Here is a 24,565-nt window from a genome sequence, read left to right as displayed (position 1 = left end):
CGCAGCTCATTGGTCGCTTTGCGCGTCGCTCAAAGCGCCGCCTCCAATCGCCTCAGCGCCGCGCTCGGTGTCAGCCAATAGCCGCGCGGTAAAGCGGGGTGGGGGCGGAGCCGCCCCTCAACGCGGAAGTGGCGGCGGCCATGGCGGCGGCGGCGGCGGAGGAGCCGCCGGCCCCGCTCAGCGGCGTGGGCTGGGCCGCGACGCCCGAGGCGGCCCCCGCGGGGTGGAGCGTGGTGAGCTGGGGGGGGGAGAAGGGGGCGAGGGGGAGGCACGGAGCGGCCCGGCCCCGGCCTCACCCTCCCCGTGCCCGCAGCTCACCACCAGCGTGGAGGGCGCCGCGGCCAACCTGGGCAAGGGCTTCGGCCACAAGGGCGGCGGGTACCTGTGCGTGAGCACCGGAGGGCAGGTACGGGGAGCGGGCAAGGCTGCGGGGCAAGGGGGGCGCGGCGGGAGGGGGGTGAAGTCCCCCGGTCCTGGTGCCGAGCTGGTCTCGGTCCCGAGCCCTCGATCCCGGGCCGGGGCCCGAGACCCAGCACCCGGTGCTGATCCTGGTCCCAGTCCCGGGGCCGAGTTCCCCCCCCCCCCCGGTCCAGGTCCCTGTCCCGAGCCTCCCATGGTCCCGGTGCTGAGGCCCCGGGGCCGAGCCGGTCCCAATCCTGGTCTCTGTAACGGTGCCGAGCCCCCGGTCCTCATCCTGGGGCTGAGCCAGTCCCGATCCTGATCCCAGTACCGGTGCTGAGGCCCCGGTCCTCATCCTGGGGCCGAGTCGGTCCTAGTCCAGGTCTCAGTGCCAAGCTGGTCCCGATCCTGGTCCCCATCCCGGTTCAAATCCCGGTGCCGAGCCCCCCCCATCCCATGCAGGCAGCAACCGGCCCCGTGGTGACCGACGTGCAGGTGCTGAGCGAGCGGAATCCACAGCCCACCGGTTACAGCCGCGTCCCCGAGTTCCCGGAGCCTCGTAAGTGTCCGGGGGGGGGGGGGGACAACGGGGCCCGGAGCTCAGCCCCCAGCCCCTGCTGCCCGCTGTTTCCCCCCCGCAGGCGCCGGGGTGTCCCGCAAGAAGCGGGTGTACGTGAGGCTGCAGCCGCTCAGTGCCGCCGACACGGCTGTTTTCGACATCAAGCTGAGCAGCAAGAGCAAAGCCATCCCGCACTACATGAAGATCGGGTAGGGAGGCTGCGCCCCTCGCCCGTGCTCCCACCCTTCCCAGCTTTCTGCTGCAAAACGCCCTTTCTTGTTTTTTTTTTCCCCCCCCCCTCCCTAGAGAACTGGGTGGCTTTGCTGTCTGGTGTAAAAAAGGGCCGGTGCCGAAATCCAGCCTCGCGCCGGTCCCCAGCCCCAGGACCGTCAGCCTGGGGCTGAAGCAGCTCTCGCTGCAGCCGGCTGCGGACTCGGAGCAGAAGTATGTATGCGTTTAAACGGTTCCAGTCTTACCTGGACCTGGCCGGCGCTGGGAACAGCTCCTGCTGCTGCCACCTCGTGGTTCCCACCCTGTAGGGTCAGCTGCGTTTTAATGCAGCGTCCAGGTGAGCCTTTAGTTAATTCTGGTGTCCCACAGGGCACCAGAGAGGCCCTTGGCTCGGAGTGGCACCAAACGAGCTTCTTTCACACTACCCAACTCGGTGGATGACGGCTCCGGCATCTACAACCTCTCAGGTAAGCTCGCCCTTCATCTGCCACGCACTGAGGAGCTGCGTAAAGCAAAGCCTACCCCTATTTAAGAGAACTTCAACTGAAATCAGAGTGTTGGCTCATGCACTGTTATTTCTGCACAGCTGATCCTTTTAAGCGTTGCAGTTGAGCAAAATCTTTAGAGGAAGCTTCTTTTAGTGAGAGACTTCTCCCTGAAAGCTGTTCCTGGCTCGCATTAAGACACATCACTGGCCTCTCGTGCAAAGTTTTTCTTCTCGAGGTGCTAAGATGGCCTCGGCTGCTCAGTGTGGCACCCTGAGTGTTTTCAGAAGGTCTCCTTTGACGTTATTAAAGCCCCTGCCGCTCGCTTCTCTTTTCAGCTATGGATGGGGTACCTTTCACACTACATCCCAAATTTGAAAGCTCCCTCAGCTTTGGCAGTAACGTGAGTATTGGTTAAGGTGCTGACGTGCTGCTGGTTAGTCCCAGCTCCTAACTAGGCTTACCTAGAAACATTTAATGCCCATTTTAGGCTCTTCTTGCAGAGCTGAATGTTAAGTCACTTGCTGACATTGAGAAAGAGGTAAGCCGGCTGCTTTTACCACACCCCCGTTTTGGTGGCAACATTCTGAATTTCTTGAATACCTGTGTCTTGCCTTGACTGATTGTTTTTTGTTGTTGTTTTCAGTACAATTATGCTTTTGTAGTGGAAAGGACAGCTGCTGCCAGACTCCCACCCAGCATTTGCTAGCACCGGGATCTACCAGTCCCGTGAGGATGTAAAGTGCTCACAAACATCCAAGCTGGTCTGAGCTCCTCTCTCTCACAGATTAAAGTTCAGGGTACCTGAAGAAACCTAATCGATATCCAATTACAGGAATCACTGAGGAAGAAAAAATAAATGCGTTTCTCTTCTCAACTGCCAAAATATTTTTGTAATGCTTTTGAATTAGAGGGCTTCACCAAAGTCTCTTTATAGGAGTTCCTGGCGGTGTTCTCCTATGCTTTGTCAACCCTTTATTCTGAACATTAGCTCGTGCAAGAGCATTTAGCGTTACTGTCATGTAAGAACTCTTGCCTTTGAGCCTAATCTTTAGTTTACTGCTGATTTACTCCTGTGCTTCGTCTCGCTGTCTATTAAAAACATCACAAAGCTTTCAGCCCCCCAAAAGGAAGTTCCAAACATGTTTCAAAATACAGCGATTTTGATTTAGTTAACCAAATTCTGTAAACGTTTCCTCAAACAGGGCAGTACAAAACTCCCGACAGGTGGTGGCGTGTCCCGGAAACATTAAAAAGTCAGGTCTTGTTTCACAGAGGTGGTTTCCACGGGATACGGAAGAAAGCTTCCCCATGCCTGTTTCTGAACAGGATCAGAGTTATTGTTAAAACAGTAAAGATGATTCTTGTGATGTCAAAACACGGCCCTGGGTGCTGTCCTTCGTGTAGCACTGCTGGGGGCGAGGACCTTGTAATTGGTTTCAGGAAGGCACTTTAAGTTTTGCGCTCCCCAGCAGAAACTGAAGAATTCGGTCCACTAACAAGGCGAGGAAGAAGTCAGCCAGCAACACTTCCGTGATCACAATCTTAAACTAGGAAACAAACAAGTGATTAGCCCCTTCTCCTCCCCCCACTTCAGTGACTTTCCCAGCAGAACAAAACCTCTGCTCTGAGGCGCTTTAATAGAGTACCTCTGCAGCAACTGCTTAACTAGAAGCTTGAACTTGCTTTTGCACCATGCTACAGGTACCCCAGTGCTCCAGGAAGATTGCTACCACATTCTCTACTTAAAGCTATCCAGGTAGCTGGTATTCCTGTAAGTTATTGTCTGCTAAAACCCTTTAGATTCCTTCAGAGTTTCTGAAAACAGACCGATTCCTGTCCTCCCTGTGGAAACTGTGTGTGAAATGCAGTAGGCACAGAGAAATGTTGCCTGCTCACCTCAGTAGGGATTTCCACCAAGCCAAACTGTTCATTGAACTCTGGAGAAGAGCCAGTGAGCAGGCCCACAATGGCAAGGCCTGAAAGGATGATGCTCCACAGCAAAGGCTTGTTCTCCTGCAGACTTTCCATGAAAGGATGGCCCTGAAACACAGCAGGGAAAAAAACATGAGCAAAAGTGACACTCTGCTCGCCCGCTGGCGGCATGTTCACGCTAGGGGACAGAGCAGTTCCTGACATGGTTTGGGACACGTGGCTCATTCTGACTTGGTGCAAAGAGAGGGAGCTTTTCTCTGCAGAAAAGCAAGAGCATTGCTTTGTTCTATGGTATCTTAGTTGTAAAATCACTCCTCCAGTTCTACTAGAGATGCAAGTAAACACGGCTTGCCTTGTAGTTAATAGCAAAGGTGGCCATCTGCATTGCCATCGACATGATGTACACAGTGCTGTTCACGAGGCTGGGCTCAAACTCCTTGTACAGATCCACAAACTCCTCCCGTCTGAAAGAGAACAAAGCTGAACGTCAGCGGACCAGACTCAGGATCACCGGGAACAGAGCTTCCCTTGCCTCGCCCCACTGACATTGATTTATTTAAATTACGCACAACTTCTGCTGGCCAGCAGCAGGTTGTTCCCAAACTTTGGTGTGGCTCCCATTAGCAGCAGCCCTCCCTCTGACACAAGGATGCTTGCACAGCTGAGAGCGGAGCTGCATGTGCTGCAAGCACAATTAAGCATGGGGCTCTTGGCCACAAAACAAAAATCAAGTGGAAAAGTTTTGTTTTGTTTTGTTTTAAAAAAAAAAAAGCTTTCCAGTAACCCACCTCATCAGTTTGGGGCCAGGAGACCACTGGAACTGCAATGTATCACAGACCATATTCCCACCACTTCTATCATCCTTGCCCTGCTGGGCTGCTGCCAGCACACTCAACGTACAGCACAGCACGCTTTCTCTGCGCGTTTTAAACTCCTAATGCTCAGTGTGCTCAACAGAGCATTCAGAGAAAGAGCACTGTGGTGTCTTTTCCACCCTCCTGCTTAGCAGCAGCTGGAGAAAATGTGTTCTGTGCCGGAGGAACAGACACTTACTTGGAATCGCTGCGCACCTGGGCACCGCGGTACAGGTAAATGAGGCTGAGGAAATGCACCAGGAACTGCAGCAGCACCGTCAGGACCGTGTAGAGGTTAAAGATGTTTGGCAGCGGGCGCTCCTTGGACAGCGTCTTCAAAGGCTGGGAGCAAAAACCAAGCAGGGTTGACTAGAACAGTTCTGACCACCCCTATGCAGTTGTCCAGCACAATCTCATTTCTCAGGAAATGCCTGCAAGGATTCCACTTCATGCAAACGAACATAAGGCTCACAGCTTGGCTGGTGTGGGTAACAGCTTCCATTGAACCATTTATCTGCAATACCCTTCCCACCTCTTCTTCCCAAAGCTGAACAAAGCTGCTTGCGCCCACAACCACAAGATGTTCCCTTAAGCAAGCACTGGCCTTGGGAGTTTCCCAAGCGCAGTGGAACTAAAACCCTCACCCCCGGAGCATTCTGGGCTATTAATTTATTAAAACAGCTTTTTTTTTTTTTTTTTTGGAGAGAGAGACTCCTCCGTTATTTCTGATATGACTGATGCCAACCAGCCACTGTCCTAATGCATGTCCCCCCCCGTACCTTTGACCTGGAGATGAAAAGGAAGCAGCCAGCCAGCAGCAGACCCTGTAGAGTTGCCTGAAAGTCGCTGAACTTCACCCCTTCCAAGTAGAGGACGCTCTGGCTGTAGGCAAGGATCAGGGCGTTCAGGGCAAGGATCTTGAACATTTGGAGTGTTGTCACTAGTGTGCAACGACCTTGCTTGATCACGTGGCAGACTAAGGAGCAAGAAGAAGCGATTGGAAACAAAACAAGTCTGGGGGCTTTGTCCCTCAGTCTCCTCCTCTTCTGCAGCAGTACAGAGAGGCGCGGTACACAGCATCCCCATCTGAGAACCCTCCACAAGGTTCCTCCATGCAACCAACTGGCAAAGCCATGGGTTTGGGAGCATTTCTCACCACCCCACGCCCTCTGGGGCTTCTTTCAAATCCAGACTTATTCTCACTGAGGAATGTGAACACATGGAGATCCACGCCAACTGCTCAGCTACCCCCCTGCACTTACTGCACTGAATGGAGGAGAGCTTGGAGGTAAAGGGGGCTGCAATGCTGGCATCACCCAGCTTCACGACTGGCACACGCTCCTCTTCCAAATCCTTCAGGACCTGACTAATCCGCTCCTGCAGGCCAGTAAGAGAAAGACACGCATTCACACCCCACTTTCACAACCTGGACTGATGACAGTCTTCCCTATCCTCCCCCCACACCCCAGTTCCAAGGTGAGGCTGAGAAATCTTCATTCTTGGAGCCTGAGAGCTGCCTAGCAAAGCAGCATCTTCCCTGCCCAAATCATTCTATTTCAGGATAACAAGACACCAGAGAGGCTGGTCTTTTCCCAGTACATCCTACCGTTTCCAGTTCTCACGAATTAGCAGTAAACGTGAGGAAGAACCAAGAGCAAGGATAAGTTAACAGGCGTTTAAACATCTAGTTACCAACCCTCTGGATGGCCAGTTGTTCCTCTCTTTGGGACATGACTCTGTGCTTAGCACCACGGGACGTGGGCTTCACAGTCCCGCTCCCCATTGACAGCAAAGCAGGCCTCCCATCACTGGGTCCATCTCGAGGTCTCTTCTTCCGTTCGGGCAGTCTCTCAGGAGCATTTGCCAGCAGAGCCACTCCTGAAAGACCAAAACGTTAGCTGTAGGGAGAAGTGTTGTAATCCCTTTGCTGGCAGAGCATTTTCACCACAGAGAAATCCCAACTGCTACCTACACCTAGAGCCAGCTGAGCAGGCTGCTTACACAGAGACTTCAGACGGGTTACACTTGCTGAAGCAAAGCTTTGAAAAAAAAAAATCACGAAGAATCTTTCTCCCTGGAAAATGCTTTGCAGCTAATTCCCGCTACCCGCTTGTATATGCACAGCAGTATTCCACCAGCAGAGAGATCCTTCTTCAAATGATGTTGGTCAGATCAATCCCAGCCCCCAAACCACCAGAGAAATGAACACTAGTTTTGTGTTCAGGAACACCAGCAAACCTCAGACAAGGGCACACGAGTCCCGCATGCACACTCACCCACATCTGCATGCTTCAGAGCTCCAACATCGTTGGTCCCATCCCCACACATCAGCGTTACATAGCCCAGGCTCTTCAATGTAGTGATCACGAACTCCTGCAAGAAGAATTGTGTAGTGAGACTTGGCAGCCTGGGCTGAGCTACCTGTCTTGGTCAAGTGCTTCTGTTCTGCAGGAACTTGCTGGCCTCACACCCAGCCTCCAAAAGGTTCACCCTCAGGCTTCGTTTTATGCATGCAGAGCTAGAATGGGCTGGAGAGTCTTTAGGAACACTATGTGACACATCCTGATCTCTGGTTCTCGCTGCCAGCTGGCATGGATATCAGGAGTGGTTACACTGGTTTGTTGAAAACAGCTTTAGCACTAATCATGTGCTAGTATCTGTGTTGCTCCCAGGCACCAGGTGAGCCCTGCTGGCAAACCTGCCAAAGTTGGGTTTTACCTGAGCTGAAACCCCTCACCTTCTGCTTTGGCACCACTCTGGCAAACACCTGGACGTGTGGTATAAGTTTCAGCAGCTGCTGTCTGTTCACAGACTGCAAGTGAGAGAGACCTTCCCCGGTCACACACAAGTCGTATTGCTGGGTCAGCTCTCGCAAGGAGCTTGGCAAGATCGGGAGCACGACAGCGCCATCGATGGATTGCCATTGCCAGCTGGAGTCTAGAAAGAGAAGCACAAGCTTGACATGAACGCGCCTGTGAGGTGCCTGGCTGTCAGTAACGCTCCCAGACACCCAACGTACGCTAACCCTGCTGTCTGCAGCCCCTCGCCATTAAAGACATGAGGTCCCTCTGCTTCTCGTGACAGTGACACCCCCTGCCTCCCATCCAGCTGCAGTCTTTATGTGGACTCCCTGCACTGCGGCCCCTGGCAGTCAGTGACAGTGACACAGCGCTCTCAGCTTCCCCAGGCTGCACCGTGCTTTAACAGATGGACAAGCTCACTCCTGTTGTGTCAGCTCTGGCCTCTGAATCTGCACAAGATAGAGGCCTTCCAGCTGCTGTTTTTGTTAATTTTGGTGCTCTGGTGGCTTGGTTAGGAGCTGGCAGAGCTCTCATAGCACTCAGAGAAGAAAAGGGCAAAGAACAGAGGGTTGTCTGGGGCTCTGGAAAGCAAGTGAGCAGCTTCCATTATCGGCATCAAGCAGCCACGCTGCCGTCACGTGGCTAACTTGGATACAGTCCCAGGAGGGCTTTGGCTGCTGTCCCCCAAAATGCAGAACCCTTTCCTGCACGGAATCAGTCACCTTTGCTCACAGGAGGCTGCAGAACGAGGGTGTGTTCCCTCTGGAGGAAGTGGAGCTCCCTGGCCACATGGCAGGCAGTGAGAGGACTGTCTCCTGTTATCATCACTACCTGAGGGGAAAGCACAAGAGGTCAAAATGAGTTCCGGGAAGGCAAGCGGCCATTCTCAGTGAAACTCCTTTACACTGAAAAGAGTTCCGCCTAGCAGGCATGCTGGACACATTCCCTATGAGATGTAGCTCTGTGCAGCACCTTGCAGAAAGGCCTTCTCTCTCTAGATCAAGGCAAATCCCGTCACAAAAGTAACATCACATCCACAAAGCTTCCTTGCCTTCATCACAGGGAAGCCTTTGCCCTCACTCCACAAAGGTTTCTGGCACTGAAATTCCACTCCCTGAACACCAAGTCTGCCAGAACGGCTCGGATGCTGCTGATGCTTACGTGGTGGGATGCATTCTGGATCTCCCTGATGACAGATTTGGAGTCAGCTTTGAGAGGACAGGAAACCACAATGAATCCAGCAAATCTAAGATCACACTCCAAAGCTTCACGCTTCATCTCTCGCACCTGCCAAAGCAAATCAGTAACGGCAGCATTACCTGGTGCTTCAGAGCAGCAATCTGGTCTTCCAGTAGGTGCTTCCTGGCAATCAAAGCATCCCTAGAAAGACAACTGGTGCTTTGAGATGCACAGAGCAACCCGTCAGCTGCTCTACCAGAAAGAATTCTTTGGAAAAAAGCTCCAGAGATGGCCCTGAGAACAGTTACATGTGCCCATCCCCACACAGTAACAGGTTCACAGCTAAGAAGTTCAGTGCTAAGCCTCTCCCCAGCTGCTACAAGGAAGAGAGTTGACCCTGCTTTACAAACTGGGGAAAAAATTATGCATCAATGAAGCACTGTGGGAGTCAAAGCTGGGAGCACAACTCAGAGGCTGCGATCTTCCCAGAAGATCCATATTGTAAAATCAACACAACTATTGCAGCTTTGGGCAACAGCAAACCAAAAGAGATCTCACTCTTCTGCAGCCCTGCTTACGCCATCTGTTTCCTTTGACAGGTGCTCAATTTGAAGGCTTAAGAAGAGAGGCATACCTGCTGGTGAGTGAGGTGCCCCAGTTCCTTGTAGCCAAGGGCCAGCACTCTCGCCCCCTCATGCGAAATTTCTGTGTGGACAGCATGATAGTTGCTTGGGCACTGAGACAACTAGAGAAGATGTGGGGAAAAGTCATGTTAAGACAGTTCCAAACACAATTCAGTAGCACATTCCAGTATTTCACATTAAATATGCTGAGAGGGAAAAGAGGCACATTTGGGCACACTGAAACTCCCCAGTGGAGTTTGTTCTCAGGCACGGGTTCAGCAAGCTCTTTTGCAAGACGAAATTCCTATGTCCTGCATTCAGGCTCCAGACTTTGCAGGGACAAACTGAGGTGTAAGGGCACGAGCACACGTGCTGGAGAAGGCCCTTCCTCTCCTAGAGAGCTGCGCTCACCATTTTGTGCAGCGTCTCTGGGGCCCCTTTCACAGCTGCAATGTAACAGAGGTCAGTCGAGCCAATCTTCTCATACGACGCCAAGACAGACATTCTTTTCAGGGCACTGGCAAAATGAAAGCGCTGGTGAATTTTCAGTCCCTGAGTTTTAATACTTCTGGGGAAAACTTTCTCATCTGGAAACAAACAGATCAGGAAATCCTGAAAGGTTTCTCGGTATCAAAAGCAACACCCCTCCCTTCAGGTCCCAAAGGAACCCACAGATCACCGAGATCATAAGAATTTCTTCCTTAGATACAAGCATACAAAGCTGGAAATTCTAATGCCAGGGATTAAGGGACATAACCAGTCAGAACGTCTAAGTGCATTAATATGAACAGCAACGCAGCAGGTTGAAGGTGCATTTACACCATTATAGTTTTATCACTGGTCAAAATCCAGAAGCAGAAAACACAACAGCATGGGTTTCAGTGAGATACGCATTCAGGATTTCTAGAGGATTCTTACTTTAGTTATTTGTGTGTGCCAGAGCCAAGAAAGCAGAGCAGAAAACCTCCGGAGACTGCATGCAGACCGTGCTAAAACGCACACTGTCGTGTTTTCACAACTGCGATCTGCACTAGCCAGTCACACCCCCATTTTGCAGTTTGCTTAATTAGAACCAAAAGGCACCAACCCAAGCATACTGGTTGCAGAATGCATTATCTGCAGTCCTGAGAACAGCCTTTTACTATTTGCTGTCCCTGAGACACTCAGTGCAAGGATTTCCACTGCCCCAAGCCAGTTCCTGGGACCGCACTAGGTCAAATTCACAATTTGCAGAAAGCCGGCGTGAGGCACAGGAGATCTCCAGAGACCAGATAATTTCATGCTCAAACCAACTGACAAAAGGCAGCGTTATCACCATCAACCCTCCCAAAACAAACACACGAAGGTTTTACCTTTGGTCAGGGTCCAGTCCACAGCCATCAACATTGCCTTCTCTAACGGGTCTCCCACCAGTGTCCCGTCATCCAACTGTACAAGTGAATGGCAAGTAGCAATCGCTCGGTGGGTTTCTACAGGAATGTCAGATACTGGTGTCACTTCCTTCCCATCCCTGCGACATAAAAGAGACTGCCCATGTTAACAGACCCATTCACATTATCTCAAACAAACCCTGGAATTTTTCCCAGCAAAAAAAAAAATCTACTCTAACACAGTAAACAGCAGAGCTTCTCATGGCAAGATCAAAGCCATGGGAAACCTGGCTCTGTCTCAACTGCAAACAGCGCCAAACCCTATAATTTTTGCCAGTTCTCCAGAGCAAACTTGATTCAAGCAGAACACGCAAAACAGAAGACTGAACACATTTAAATAACTGTAGAATCAAAGGACCAAGAGATCCCCCTGCTGTGGCGTCTAGCTTTCTAGCACAGTTCATTAAGGCAGCGAACGAGAAGGCAGGATGCTACCACACGGAAAGGCTGCAAATATATCAGCTACATAAAAACTGCGTGTGAGAAATCCCCGAGACAATTACATTTTGAAATCCAGAGGCCAGAAAGCCTTTTTCTGAGTGTTGCTGCCAGAGACTAACAACCCTCTCCCCTTCCAGTTCAAGCCACTTCTTTCACTCTCTGAATCCCCGATTATCTTCCCTTCCCCACTGTGATTTCAGCGGGGCCTGAGGAGTGCTGAGAACACAGCAAGTCACTCTAACGACAATCACCTACCTGAGCCCAGCTACTCCTCTCACTACAAGGTGATCGCTGGTTAACGTTCCAGTTTTGTCAAAGCAGCAAACTTCAACCTTGCCTGCAAAGGGGATGCGGAAGGGCTCTGTACAGTACACATCTAGAAGAGAGGAGAGGAAAGGCCGTGACAGATCAGCTACAACAACGCCAGGACAGATCAGCAGCTCTTATCACAGGACAGAAGCTATAAACATGGCGTTCAGCTCTCCGCTCTGAAATCTTGTAGTGTTTAAAACCACAACAGACACGAAGTTGTAGCAGCATAGTCCAACACAGAAGCCACTGACCTTCCTAATCCGCATACAGGAACCTGCTCAGTGCAGAACTGCACGACTGTTGAGCAAGCAGGCTTTCATGTAAATATTTTGGTTCAGCTACTTTGGACCCACTTCAAAGCATACCCCTCCTAGGCTCTTGCGTTTGGGGTTTACGCCCCACTCTCATACACCAGCTCCAAAACCCACGTCAGATACTGCTGCTGCATAGAAATGAGGAGACTACAGGAATTTCACACCCATTTTCTCACCGATATCCCCACAGTTCCAGGCGCAAGAAAGCAGTCTGATTTTTGGTTTTGTGTTTAGGCTTGGTACTTACAGAGCTTGGCCAAGGCAATGAGGGAGGTGTTGACAGCCAGAGAGAGTTCAATGGGAAGTTCAGGTGGGACAACCGAAGTCAGTATTAAAGTACACTCGAGGAAGAGCTTGTAACGATTCCTGCTAGGATCCTTCGTGCCTATAGGATGAGACAGGAGACCTGTAACTCCTCATCCTTGGACTGTGTGCCCCACAGAACTAAGACGAATAGCACAAAGAAGCGCACCTACCTAGGAAGAGCTGTGGGAGGGCAAGAAAAGCATCCAGAATGCAGTCTGGGCCCCTACACTGAAACACTGGAGCAGCCCAACCCAGCTATTGTAACTCTCAGAAATTACGTCAACTGTCCTTCCCACAAGCTTTGGTACAACTCCTGTGCAGACACCTGGAAGAGGCAAGAAGAAAGCTCACCTTCAATCCAGACGTATGCTGCAGCAGCAATGGCAAAGACCAGCAGGAACAGGATGAAAATGAAGGTCTCTAAGTTATTGGCTGTCACTCTCTTCACCCCAAAGAGGATTGTACGTAGCAATTTCCCCTGAGAAGAACAGCCTTCAGTGCAAGAAGGTATCTCTGCAGCATGCAGTGGTTTGTTAAAAATATGTCTGAAACCCCATTTTAAAGTTACGCTCTGGTATGCTGGTGCCAGAGCCTGAAACTTATTCCCAGTTCTGTGATCCTCTTAATAGCCATCAGCCTAGAGCCACCCACAATTAATCTATTTAAAAAATAAACCCACTCCTAAGCCACTTAAGTTCACTACATCTTTTAATCAGTCTTAAATTTTCAATTGACTTCTAAGAAGCTCACATTCACATCTCTAGCCTCTGCAAACACACCCCAGTTACCCCTTCCTGACAATTCTCATTACACAAACAGGGATAACCAGGAGCTAAGTACGTATATATAACACTGCCAGTCACAAAACCAGCCCTGAATGCTGACTCCCAGGCTTCTGCATCAAACATCAGACCACTAATTTGACGCACACAGAACAGAGTGCCAGAGACCAACTTTATTTGTTCCTCTTCCAACCAAACAAGCAGTTTTGATGCCCTGATTTCTATTTTCCACTGCTGTATTTCGTGAGGATTTCCTTATAGCAAAGCACTAAACAACAGAACCAACATCACAGACAAGACAGAGGCGAGAAGGCACGTTCACATCTTACCTGAGATGTGTTGAAGCCTGTCCTCAGAGCATATGCCACACATCCATTATCGACAGCTGGAACAGCAGCAGGAATGAAGACAGTAAGTTTACTGCAAATCTTTTACAGGTTTATCACAGAGAGAATACACTTGAAATTACAGCCTCCTCTCACTTACAAGGGGATATAGTCAACTTGAGCAGAAAACCAGTCTAATAATCACAGTAAGCAGGGCCAAGGAGACTTAACTCAATAACCACCTTCAAAAGTTGCACCAAGCCCCATGAAATAAACCTGCGAGCATACTACGTGCCCTCTTGGAGGGAATTTGTGCAGGTACATACGTTTCAGTCCTGTGCTGGCTTTCTGGGGCGGGATGTGCTGCACCACCTTTGTTCCCCCGAATATGATGTGTAACCGGGCGTCTGTCTGCATGTCCAAGATGTGCTCTGGACTGAGATCTTCCACAGGCTCCTGCAGGACAACGATCGGTCTCAGATTCACAGCTATCTAAAGTAATCTTCACGCATTGCTTTCTTTTATCTCGCACGAGATGCTCTCAGCTTCACTTCAGCCACAGGTGGCCTGAACTGAATCTAGACGTGAACGTGCCATTCAGTTTCTGATTTATAGCCTGGTTCATGTGGAAATTCTGGTTTCAGAGGACTAGTTCACCCTTGGCACAGTGAATTTAGCAAGGGAGGCTCTGTAAGCACTACTTTATCATTTTTAAGTCACTCACTGGCACAAAAAGAAGGAAGGTGCGGGGTTTTGAAGTGCTTTACACTTGTTCCTCCCACCTCTACCCAGCCAAAAGAATCCAGACTGGGGGAATGCGTAGGAGGGCGATGCCATGCCCACATGTTGCAGTTCAGGCTCAAAGGCTGGAGACCCAGCCAGACAAAACAGGCATTCTGTTTCTCATTTACCAGAGACCATCAATCACTGATAGGGAGTTGATAACAAACAGACCAGGTTGCCTGGGCCAGCATTCACACAAAGAGATTCATTTGCATTCACAACTACTACAGCGGCTTGAATATTTTTACTTTTCCAGGTTGTAACAAAGGGAAAAATATAGAAGATGCTTCACACAGACCTTCATCTGTGGCACGGATTCTCCTGTCAGCATAGCTTCGTCTACAATACACCTTCCACGTAACAGCAGCACATCACATGGCACTAGATTTTCATGAGGAGATCGGCCTGCAATTAATACATGAGAACGCAGAAGTTTGAAGGCAGAAACGACTACTGCTTGGCTATTTGACTGGAAGGGAACAGATCTCCTTCAGTTTAGCTGAGATAAAGAAGTTTGCTAAAGGTTCAAACCACTCAAGGGCTGACAAGTCTCTCAGTTGACTCCACATTGCTGAGAACCAAGAGGCCTTGAAGGTTAGGACTTTATTCAGGCTAGGAAAGCTTCAAAATGAAGTCACTTAGTTCCCATTGAACTGGGAACGCATCCTGAGGTAATACAACCTCAAAAAAGAAAGTACAGTTAAGACAGAGACCTGCACTTCCTTCCCTGTTCCCTTCAAGGAAGATATTGCTGGGAGGAAGGGAACTCTTTACCTTCACAGTCCTAAGCTGAGGTAGGAACCTGCAGCTGATTGATCTAGCTGTTTACCTTTCTTCAAGACAGTAGAAAGTCCAAGAGATCCAGCCCAAGGATCAATCCCTCAGACCCTTGAATCGTGACATTTACGAACCGAAGTCCCCAAAAGCACCTAACCAAGACTGTTACATTTTTATTCACTGTGCAACCTCACACACCAGAAGGAATCTGATTTTAAACAAGAATTTGATTACAACCATCATGCAAGCCATTACCAATGGAAACGATGTCCCCTGGAATAATCTCATCACTGGAAATGGGTCGCCACTTCCGATTTCTGTAAACCTGCAGGAAAAAAAAAAAAAAAAGCACTTTGAGAAGCCTTGCGTGCATCAGCGTAGTCAAAAAGGACAGAGGAAAAAGATGGGAAAAAGAAACAGCAAGCCAGCTGAAAGACAGCTCCGTCAAGAACTTTATGCAAAGCAAGCTAATCCAAAAGAAAACACCAACCCAACCATGACAGAACGTGTAATAGAAAATACAGCCAGACCTATAAGAATTAACGGAATGAAAAGATGAAGAATTTCAGATTAAACTAGCAAGAATTTATTCCATTTACACTGGACTTTTGCCCCTTTTAGAAAGGAGATTCACAGCCAGTGACGATCTTTCCCATTTCTAGGCTCTTGGTCTCACTGCCAAGTACCCAGTTTTCCAGTGTTTGTGACCATTTCTTCTCTCATTCTGATTACCTGGATCATGTATGGCTTGTTGCCCATTTTTCGGATCTCTGACATGTTTCTCATCTGTTGCTGGACCAGGGAAGCTTCAAATGCAACTAACATGGAGAGGGTGAAAACACTGTAATACCAGTACTCATCCAGGCACCACAAACCCACACAGAACACCTGCAGGGAGAACACAATGCAGAAGTTGTTCTAATCTCACTCAGACAACAAAAGCCTTCCATTTCCAGTTATTTTTTTTCCAGCTAATTTGGTATGCGTTTAATTGTATTAACTCATTAGGGAAAAACAGGCTCACTCCCACAACAGGCAAATAAAATCATTCTAAGGGTGTGAGAACAGCACGTACTTTTGATTTTAGAAAACTGATTCCGATGCTCAAACCAGGATTATAAGGAATTTTTTCCTTTAGTAACAGGACAAAGTATTTACAGCCCTTTACGTCTGCTCATTTTACCTGAAAGACGAAGAATGGAGCTGTAGCTCTTTCTTTAAAGAGTTCCAAGAACTCTGGCACCACCATCTCAGCCCTGGGAAAGAATTTAATCCTTATTAGGCTAGAAGTTCTGGATTCTCAACAACAGCCCAACCCCAAAGCCACTTGGTGTCAGTCCAAGCAGTGTTTCAAAGTATCCATGCACAATCTCCCTCTTCTCAGCTACTTTGTCTCAGTCACTTTGCTACACACAATTATTTTCCATCTACAATCTGCTCTGACACTGTTCTAGGGCCTTAAAGAAGCTGGACACTGTGCAAAGCGAGTGCCAGGAGCAAGCATTTGAAAATCAGCACCAGGATTGTAGTTCTACACCTTGGTTACTGACACGCTGAGATACCTTGGTCCCCTCTCACTCCGAAAAGACAGATCTGTGCCTGGAAAACTCACTTGTTTGTGCCGTATTTCTTCTCAGCTGCTCGGATCTCTTTGTCTTCCTGATAGCCTCGGGCATTCTGGTAATAACACAAGGGATGCTCCACGGGGAAAGCTACAGGAAGAAACTGTTTCTTGCCGTTTATCTCATACGAGTACTTGATTTTCTGAAATTCAAAGGAAAGAGCTTCCTGCCCATCCTCATCCTGCAAAGAGGAAAAAACAACAATTGAATACACATCAAAAATCTCACTTTACAGCTGAAAAAGGAAAGAAATCCCAATCCCTCACATCTCTAATTCTTGTACAATTCTGCTTGTGGTACAGACAACATGAAAGAACATGCAATCTTCAACATCCCCACCCGTGACTGACTGCAGCTGACATTTCCCTAAGAAGTTAAGTTAGGAGCTAAGAAATGTCACCAAGAGTCTGCCTATTTGCCATGAAAATGCCATTTCCTGGCACGTGACAGATTTCAGTTCTGCTTGCAACGGCCACGTCCTTACCTGGTCTCTGTGGAGCGGCACTAGTTCTACAGATCCATTATTTGGGGTTGGCACAACTTTAGCCAATGTGGCTTTCTTAGGACTAGGTTCCTGAAACGCAGACAATACACACATCGCAAAGAAGACTATACTCTGAGAGACAGGAAGAACCATTTTTAGACTATGTTAAGACACACAGAATAAAGAAATCCATGCAGCAAGGTGTTTTTGCAGACCAAAAGCATGACAATTGAGGACATTTTGAGTATTATAATCCCTCCTCAAAACAGAACCCCACCAACTAGTGTTATCCGTAGGCTTGTCCCCAGCTTATGACTACGTTAAGAAATTATAAACCAATATTTTATTGGCAGACAGCACACACAGTGAGGCACAGCTGCAACAACGACCGCCAAGAAGGCGTGGAGATCACCCCTCACGGAAGGGCAGAAGGGCTGACGGTCGCAAAGACAGCCAGCCTTGCTCTGAACGCTCAAATCACCCCAGATTTGGGTCGGACCGAGCAAAACGGCGACGTTTCGGTGCACAGCGACCCACCGCACCTCCCTGGGTGCCTGAGGCGGCTCCGTGGGGTCCCCGGGACCAACCTCCCAGCCCGGCCCCTTGGCCAGCACCGCACCCGGGACTCACCCTCACGCACGTGAGCGCGCAGTGAGCGTGCACCGACCAGAGCCCCGAGAGCGCCGTCAGCAGATGCACCACGCCGATGGCGGCCAGGGCCAGCAGCGCGGCCTCGGGGGCCGCGGGGCCCTCCCGCTGTTCCGCCGCCTCCTCCCCCCACGCTGCCCACACCCGCGGCCCCCACAGCCACAGCCAGGCCGGGTAGAGCCCCGCCACGAAGGGCAGCACGGTGCCGTGGAGGAGCCGCGGCCGCCGGCGGTACAGCGTCACCGACGAGACCAGCTCGTCCGCGGGGCCCGCAGCCGGGCCGGCCGCCGCCATTTTCCCCTTAGCAACGGCGCGCTTCCGCTTCCGGCCGTGGGCCGCGAGGCGGCGCGCATGCGCGGTGCGCACAACCGGGAAGGGGCACAGCGGGCGGGGAGAAACGGGGGCTGCGCATGCGCGTTGGCAGCCTGGCGGCCGCTCAAGGAGAGAGCACATGCGCAGAAGGGAGGGAGAGGCGGCGGCGCATGCGCAGTGAGGAGGGGGAGGTGGCGGCGCGTGCGCAGTGAGGAGGAAGCGGCGGGATGTGAGTAGGGGGCGGCGGTGGGGGGGGAGCCGGGCCGGGCCGCGCTCACTCCGGTGTCGCCCCGCAGGGAGGCGGCGCTGGAGGTGACGGCGCGGTACTGCCGCAGCGAGCTGGAGCAGTACGGGCGCTGCGTGGCCGCCAGCCCGGCTTCGTGGCAGCGGGACTGCCACAGCCTCCGCCTCGGCATCTCCCGGTGCGCCTCCGCGCAGTGAGTGAGGGGCGAGGGGGGCGGCCGGGGGGGGGGGGGGAGAGGAGGAGGAGGAGGAGGAGGAGGCCGGGGGGGCTGTGGGGGCCGGGGGGGCTGTGGGGGCCGGGGGGGCTGGGGGGGCTGTGGGGGCCGGGGGGGGCCGTGGGGGCTGAGGGGGCCGGGAGGGCCGAGGGGGCCAGGGGGGCTGAGGGGGCCGCGGTGTCCCCGCAGCCCCATCGTCAGGAGGATCCGCAGTGACTGCGCCGAGCCCTTCGCCGCCTTCGAGAGGTGCCTGCAGGAGAACGAGGCCGCCGTGGGGAAGTGCAGCGAGCACGTCGCCGCCTTCCTGCGCTGCGCCGAGCAGGTGAAGGTCGCCGCGTGAGGTGAGCGGGGGCTGGTTTCGCTCGGGACCTGCAGCGCGGGGCTCTCCGCACTTCATTTCTCTCATTTAAACAGCTGGAGCGGCCGCGCTGCTATCGGCCAGCCCAGCAGCATCGCAGTAGGCCAGCCCAAGTTCTGCTTATGCCCATGTTTCTCTCCCGCCCCTTGTAAATTCCGACCTAGCGTCCTCTCAGAAAAACATAAAGCACTGGAACAGGTTGCCCAGAGAGGCTGTGGATGCCCCATCCCTGGAGGTGCTCAAGGCCCTGAGCAACCTGATCTAGTGTTGGAATTGGCGTTGGTGTTGGAATCAGGTGATCTACGAGGGCCCTTCCAACCCCAGCTACTCTGAAAACATAGCGGGAAACTATATCAAGGTTAAACGCATTGGCATGGCTCATCAGGGGAAGTATTTCCTCTGTGACCACAAGCGCAGCAGCGTGTTTTTCCGAATGGTCGTTCTGCGTTGGACTAAGGCGCTGCCCTGCGGTAAAAGACCCTGGGATGAAAGCAGTCTTGTTTTGACGTAAAGTCTTGGTTTAATTGGTACAACTCTATTAATCGACTGGCTCATCAGGTTTGCGTGGTAGTATATGCAGAATGGGTTTGTTGGGTGGGTCAGGCTACAGCACTGGGATAAAGATCCTGTAAACTTCTGTGGAGCTACATTAAAGCAAATAATGTGCCACTAAGCATATAGGAACAGACTGACTGTGACATCTGCCCGCCACCTGGAAAGGTAATTTACTCTGCCTCACGACTGGGGTGTTGCATACCTGATTCTTTTATTTGTGCTGTTTTATTTCTTTTTTTTTTCCGTAGGGGATCCTTGGAATTAAAGCTCATCCTCAGGAGTGAATGAAAACTCTTTCCGTACTCTGGAGTCTCGTTCCAATGCACAGTTGGGTTGTTTCTCCCCTCTGAAAAACTGAGTGCAGCCCTGTGATGTGGTTCTCTTGGTGCTTGTCTTCAACAACCAGCTGGACTCTGACACGGCTGTCGGAGCATTCCTGATCTGCTGGTACTTGTGTGCTGCTAATGCTGGGTTTTCGCTGCTGGTGCTCCATGCCCTTAGCAACTTTGTAAGTAAAAAAAAATTCACAGAGCTGCGCTGAACACCAAAGGATCAGCGAGCAACCTGCAGATGTACTTGAATAGGAACCAAAAGCTAAAATCAGCCTTTACCTCTTTTTCTGCAGTCTGTATTCAACAATTTCTTTGATAATTAAGCACAGTATTTTCCTTCGTCCCAATAAAAATCACTCCTGAAGATCAAAGGCCAGTTCTGGCTTTTCCCACTGATGATGGAAGCTGCCCTCAGAGCTGGACTGCCTGCGGTGACGTTTCCTTGACCACAAAGGTTCCCGCTTGAAAATTTGCTGTGCAGCTCCCAGTTTTGGGGGTGCCCTGGCTCTTCTGCTGTTTCAGAACAGCAGAGGGAGTCTTCCTGCCAGCAGAGACGGCAGAATAACTGTGGACCCGAGAGCTCTCCTCAAACCCTGCTGCTCTATCAACAGCACAACGATCTTTCAGTGCAAGGGGGGGGCCACCACCGGTGTTCTCACACAGGGGAGCAAAGAGCCCAGCCGGAAGGAAAGGTGGTTTCTGGGCTGTAACTGGTGGGGGGAAAAATATACGACGGTGTAAGAATAGCTGGTTTTACAAGGAGTGAATTAAGAGCCAGGGCTCGTGAGAGCTGTGAGCGCTCTGCGGAGGCACTGCAAGCTGTGGCCCTACTCCAGCATGCCGGTGGCTCAAACCTGCTGTGGGTCTGCTGACGTGCGGTGTGTGAGGTGGGACTGAGAACCGCTCCCCCCCAGCCAAAAACGGGCCTCTGAGGTTTAGAAAGTCCTTCGGGATAATCGCAGGCCAGCTACAAGGAAGGAGAAACGAGCTGCTACGGCCTGCTTACACAACACAGCGTCTGCTGAGCTTGGGAGCGAGGGCTTTGCTGCTGTCCAGAGTAGCAGCTTCCAGAAAAGTTACAGGGAACCGCAAACCAACAATTTCCAGAAGCGTGCAGCCGGCAGAGCCCATGCAGAAAGTGTCGTGTGCAGCACCAGCAGTCTTTGAAAGCACAGCGCAGCTTTGCTGTGTTTTCAGCGTGAGGTTTTTGTCCCCCTAAGGGTGAGGCATGGAGCAGGAAACTTGGCTTTGACCTGGTTCCCAGGGGTTCGTACCCCCCTTCCAGGGACGCATTAATCCTTAGCCGTGCTTCAGCCAGGCACAAGTCCAAGCTTTTGCCTTTGAGCCTGTGGTGTTTGGCAAACATCACTTAGCATTTTCCAGTTGGGCAGAGTTTAACTCCTTTGGGGAGGGGGACAGCAGATTGGAGTTGATCTGTTCCAGCTTCTAGCAGAGCCTGAATCACGAGGCTGGCCGTCGGCGTTGCTGTCTGCCGCACAGAGGTGGCTGCATTTCAGCTGTGATGGGATTCAAAGCGTGTCTGGATGCTGGGGCCCTGTCTTAACAACATGTATACTTGCAAAAAAACACTTTGTTTCCTTTAATCAAATGCTGCAAATGTTTTTAAAAAAAAAAAAAAAAAAAGATAAAGCATGTTTTATCTCCTGGTGGAAAAGCTGAGAGAAAAAGGTGACGGTGGCTTTGCTTCAAAGTGAATTTAGAGGAGGCAAGTGCTACCAGAAAAGGAGGAGAAATCTTTTGAAATTTATTTGTTCTGGGCAGGACCCTATTAGTCAGAAATGTCTGTGGCGTGAATGGCTTTATTAAGGGTGCCGTTAGACGGGAGCGAAGGTGCTTTACATGTTGTTGACATTGTATTGAAATGTCAGCCTGTCAGCAGAAAAGCCATTTTTCATTATGTTCAAGGTGCAGTGGGCCCCCTCTTAAGCCCGGTTATGTCTCCTCCTTCTCAGGAGCCTGAGCCGCTCTATTATTACTTGCTCGGGCGCGTTAACCGCTGAGCTGCCATTGCCATCGACCAGCCAAACGCTCGTGGGGTTCAATAAACTCGTTCCTAGGGAGAGGGGGCAGAGGAAGATGCTGCTCCATCCCGCTTCTGTGTGCAGTCGGGGAGATAAAGGCTTTCTGAGAACATACCGGTGAGGCAGCTGCAAGTTTTGCTCTGAATAAAGAATGTCCACGTACAGCTTCCACTACACAAATGTCACGTAACAGAGAACTGGGACAGAACCTCCCCGTGTAGGGAAGTCTTGGGGTGGCGGCTGCTGTTTGAAATCGGTGCTTTCTTCAGTTTACGAGCGCCCTCGGAAGAGTTTCTAGGCTAAATCAATTTGTAGCCTTGTCAAATTTGGCGAATGTCGTGAAAAGTGAAGGGAATATCAGCAATTTTCTTTCCTGCAACGGGCTGCGCCAGAAAATGGCTGGAAGAAGCCGAGGAATCTGACGGGCATGCTGGAGCAGGCTAAGTCTAGGCCCTCTCCTGAGCACGGAGCAGGAGTTTTGCAGCTCTTTTTCTAACTGCATGGGCTACCTGTTCTTGCTGGCTGCTGGAATAAAAATGGAGTAGCAATTACCGCAGCTGTTGGCATTGGCAAATGTGAGGGAAGGGCTGTGGGTGCGTTATAGAGGCTGGAAATAGGGCAAAGCCAGATGCAGAGGGCAAGTCCCTGGAAGTGTAGGAAAAAGCTCTTACTTCCAAATCCAGTTTTCTAGTCCTGCCATTGGAAACGCAGCCATACAAACACGTCCTAAAAGGAGCATCAGTTGCTCCGTTACCTTTCCCAAGGTGCAAATTGCCAAGGGAGAGGTCTGAAAAACCTGAGAGTGAGACAAGAATTAGGGACCCAGGAAGCGTTTTCTTTGTTCCTGTACCGCAGGAAGATGACAGCACCTCACACCGCCGGGTTTGGTTAGGCCAGGTGTGTGGAAACGAGCGCAGAAAGCAGTTACAGGCACGACAGATACTGACATAAAGCCGAGCGAGGGGAAGAAGACTTCAGGCAGTCAATCAAACTGGTAGGTTCAGCTTTATCTCCAAAGGCTGCAAAGACTCGGCTAAATTAAAGCCAAGTGGCTGAAATCAATAAGTGAATAAGCCCGTCTTTCCCAGAGCGGGAGGCTTAGGGAAAAAAGAAAAAAAAAAAAGATTTAGACCAGGATTTGGCTAGATTGGACCTCTCACATCCTCACAAACGTAAAATAGCCGAAATAAACACGAAACCCCTGCAGCAGCGAGGAGAAGAACCCAGAGGACCAAGTTCTGAGATGCCTGAGGACCATGAAGGCAGTGTCAGACTTTTGAGGGCAAACGATCCGTCATTCACCAAGTCTTTGTGTCTCTAGTCCTGTTACTTCTGGCATGGGCTTTTCCGTTCTCACTCGGTGATCCTCTCCTGGTCCTGTGCTTTCTCCGCTTTTAATTGCTCTCAACGCTTGTTTTCAGGCAGATGTGCATTTTGGCTGGTAGTTTAAGCGACCTGGACGTCAGTTCTGTTTTCACTTACCCTCTGTCTTTCTGTGGGGTCTTGGATGCTAATCACGACATGTTCTGTGCCTCTGTTTACTCACCTCTGAAATAAATAACACCTACCTGGCTGGGTAGTAGTGAGGGATAATTAATTAATATATGCAAGGAATTCTGAGGTCCTTAACTAAGAGAAAGCTAAGAATCACGAGGTTCATTCTCTCCTTTATTTTTGCTCAATTTCTTTTTGGTTTAGATCTCAGAATACGAAGTTAAGTACGTCAGGGCTTTTTTCAGCCTGTTGCTTTAACTCCTGTTGATGTCACTTTTCCTTTCAAGTGGAACTCTAAAACCAATAAGGTAAATTACACACGATCCTAGAATGAGGAACTAACAAAAACATCTCTTTAATTTTTCATCCAGAAAATATTCTCGTTTTACACTCTGCTTCTCTTACTTAAAGGAGCCATAAATCAGCGTGTTCCTTTGGTGTTTGCAGTCACCGGGAGAGATTTAGTGCTGCTGGCAGGGCCAGGGCTGAAATGGGCAGCAGCCGAGGGCAGGGAGCTGTGCAGAGCCACATTCCATCCACACACACGTTTGCTTTGCTTGGCTGTTGTCCAGTCGGTTTTTGAGTCCCTTGCAAGCACGAGGGGAATTGGATGGGCAGAGGGGGAACGTTTTTCATCCGGTGGTCACCCTGATTTGCTTTCATTCATCTTTATTCTCTCTGGAGAGAAAAGAGAGGACGTCCGGGTGTTTCAGCATGCTGTGGGCATTCCCCGACCCTCCTGCGTTGGCATCTTGCAGCCGAGGGCCTGCGTCTCCCTGTGTGAGGAGAGCAAATCTTCCGAAAATGCTGAGCAAAAGGGAAAGCCGGAAAGCCTGGGTGCAGGTGGCTCTGTTTTTCGCTCCGCCAACGAGTGGCTGGAGCCTTTTCCTGGAATTACTTCCAGGTCCCGTGATAGCCGTTGAGACTTAGCTCCCTGACGTCCACAGGAGCTTTGGGATGCACGCTGTTATCCCCGAGGTGCAGAAGGGTCAGATCCCTTCTGCGCCACGGTGGGCGATGGTCACAAAGCTGCCTCTGCCTCTTCCCCTTTGTCAGGGTCGGTGCTTGCTGCCGCTCCTCTCCGTGCCTCCCCCGGCCCCTTGTGTCTGCAAGAATGGAGACACAAGAGCTGCAAGAGAGAGCAGGTTCACCTGCGATCACCGAACTCGGACACCTGGCCATGCTGGTGATGCTAAAAGCAGCCCTGTCCTTCGGACTGATGCCAGGAGAGGCGTCAGGACTCGCTTGGCAAGCCCGTTAGCTCCCCAGGCACGGACAGCATCAGCTGTGGCTCTGGTGCCCACCTTTCTGCTTTCCCTCTGCTCCTTTCAGGCAGAATCCAGACCTGGAGAGCACCTGCACGCTAACAGCTGGTCGTTTCTATAGGATATAACTCTGAAGTGGCTTTTGCACTTGATCTCTCGTCACCATCAGACTCCTTTTCTCAGCAGCTCCGGGTCTAGCACAGCTCCTCACAGCAGCTCACCGTATTTATTTATTCGCCTTGGGATTCTAGCAGCTACCTGGGACTCCTGCTGTTGAGCTGGCTGCTTGGGGGAGGTGGAGAGCTGCCAGCACGAGTTCCTCAGCTGCTCCAGGATACCTCGCTCCTGGGGAAGGGAAGGGCTGGGCCATCCGAGGAGTCCAGGCCAGCCTTCACTGGGGCTGCCTGTGCATGCAGGTTGTCTGACTGTGCTGAGGCAAGCTTCAGGTTTCCACTTAC

At 51.0% G+C, this 24,565-nt stretch overlaps 3 protein-coding genes across 7 annotated transcripts; 2 read left to right on the top strand and 1 right to left on the bottom strand.

The window, feature by feature from the left end:
- The first annotated feature begins 84 nt into the window (after window positions 1-84).
- Window positions 85-2,560, top strand: MVB12A (multivesicular body subunit 12A). Of its 2 annotated transcripts, XM_040542543.1 has the most exons (9): window positions 86-233; window positions 314-406; window positions 862-958; window positions 1,041-1,167; window positions 1,265-1,402; window positions 1,559-1,656; window positions 2,013-2,077; window positions 2,165-2,215; window positions 2,321-2,560. In XM_040542543.1, exons 1-9 carry the CDS (start codon window positions 141-143, stop codon window positions 2,381-2,383), a joined length of 825 nt encoding a protein of 274 aa, XP_040398477.1. In that variant the 5' UTR covers window positions 86-140; the 3' UTR covers window positions 2,384-2,560. The 2 variants fall into 2 exon arrangements, with proteins under 2 accessions (XP_040398478.1, XP_040398477.1); XM_040542544.1 differs by lacking the exon at window positions 1,265-1,402 and having other exon boundaries at window positions 85-233.
- A 264-nt stretch (window positions 2,561-2,824) lies between these two features.
- On the bottom strand, window positions 2,825-17,623 carry ATP13A1 (ATPase 13A1). The gene is made up of 26 exons (XM_040542532.1): window positions 17,274-17,623; window positions 16,644-16,733; window positions 16,150-16,340; window positions 15,721-15,793; window positions 15,270-15,425; window positions 14,793-14,862; window positions 14,059-14,165; window positions 13,304-13,433; window positions 12,981-13,036; window positions 12,221-12,347; window positions 11,811-11,948; window positions 11,193-11,313; window positions 10,419-10,576; window positions 9,478-9,653; window positions 9,078-9,188; window positions 8,426-8,551; window positions 7,987-8,095; window positions 7,201-7,400; window positions 6,740-6,836; window positions 6,160-6,341; window positions 5,726-5,840; window positions 5,243-5,439; window positions 4,663-4,805; window positions 3,962-4,073; window positions 3,574-3,717; window positions 2,825-3,224 (listed from the first exon to the last, which is right to left on the bottom strand). The coding sequence occupies exons 1-26, from the start codon at window positions 17,583-17,585 to the stop codon at window positions 3,114-3,116; spliced, it is 3,552 nt and encodes a 1,183-aa protein (XP_040398466.1). The 5' UTR covers window positions 17,586-17,623; the 3' UTR covers window positions 2,825-3,113.
- Window positions 17,624-17,692: 69 nt separating this feature from the next.
- On the top strand, window positions 17,693-19,677 carry CHCHD5 (coiled-coil-helix-coiled-coil-helix domain containing 5). 4 transcript variants are annotated; one of them, XR_005815577.1, is made up of 6 exons: window positions 17,697-17,832; window positions 17,900-18,040; window positions 18,251-18,402; window positions 18,584-19,139; window positions 19,223-19,482; window positions 19,600-19,677. XR_005815577.1 is itself a non-coding variant. In XM_040542552.1 (4 exons), coding segments are annotated over exons 1-4 (246 nt in total). In that variant the 5' UTR covers window positions 17,693-17,830; the 3' UTR covers window positions 19,240-19,677. The 4 variants fall into 4 exon arrangements, 2 of the variants coding, with proteins under 2 accessions (XP_040398486.1, XP_040398485.1); XR_005815576.1 differs by lacking the exon at window positions 18,584-19,139 and having other exon boundaries at window positions 17,695-17,832; XM_040542552.1 differs by lacking the exon at window positions 18,584-19,139 and having other exon boundaries at window positions 17,693-17,832; window positions 18,251-18,336; window positions 19,223-19,677.
- Window positions 19,678-24,565: the final 4,888 nt, after the last annotated feature.

Source organism: Cygnus olor, chromosome 30 (assembly GCF_009769625.2).
Source record: "Cygnus olor isolate bCygOlo1 chromosome 30, bCygOlo1.pri.v2, whole genome shotgun sequence".
Classification (NCBI taxonomy): domain Eukaryota; kingdom Metazoa; phylum Chordata; class Aves; order Anseriformes; family Anatidae; genus Cygnus; species Cygnus olor.
The sequence above is the reverse complement of the archived record's forward strand: the minus strand, read 5'-3'. Positions and strand labels throughout refer to the sequence as shown.

Bases quoted from the DNA above. Each gene is read 5' to 3' on its own strand.
- CHCHD5 (XM_040542551.1), top strand. The intron at 18,041-18,250 runs GTGAGTGAGGGG...GTGTCCCCGCAG, and splicing joins TCCCGGTGCGCCTCCGCGCA to CCCCATCGTCAGGAGGATCC.
- ATP13A1 (XM_040542532.1), bottom strand. From the start codon at position 17,585: ATGGCGGCGGCCGGCCCGGCTGCGGGCCCCGCGGACGAGCTGGTCTCG. The intron at 16,734-17,273 runs GTGAGTCCCGGG...TCTGCGTTTCAG, and splicing joins GCGCGCTCACGTGCGTGAGG to GAACCTAGTCCTAAGAAAGC. The intron at 5,841-6,159 runs GTTGGTAACTAG...ACTGGCCTGCAG, and splicing joins AACAACTGGCCATCCAGAGG to GAGCGGATTAGTCAGGTCCT.
- MVB12A (XM_040542543.1), top strand. From the start codon at position 141: ATGGCGGCGGCGGCGGCGGAGGAGCCGCCGGCCCCGCTCAGCGGCGTG. The intron at 234-313 runs GTGAGCTGGGGG...CCGTGCCCGCAG, and splicing joins CCCCCGCGGGGTGGAGCGTG to CTCACCACCAGCGTGGAGGG. The intron at 407-861 runs GTACGGGGAGCG...CATCCCATGCAG, and splicing joins GCGTGAGCACCGGAGGGCAG to GCAGCAACCGGCCCCGTGGT.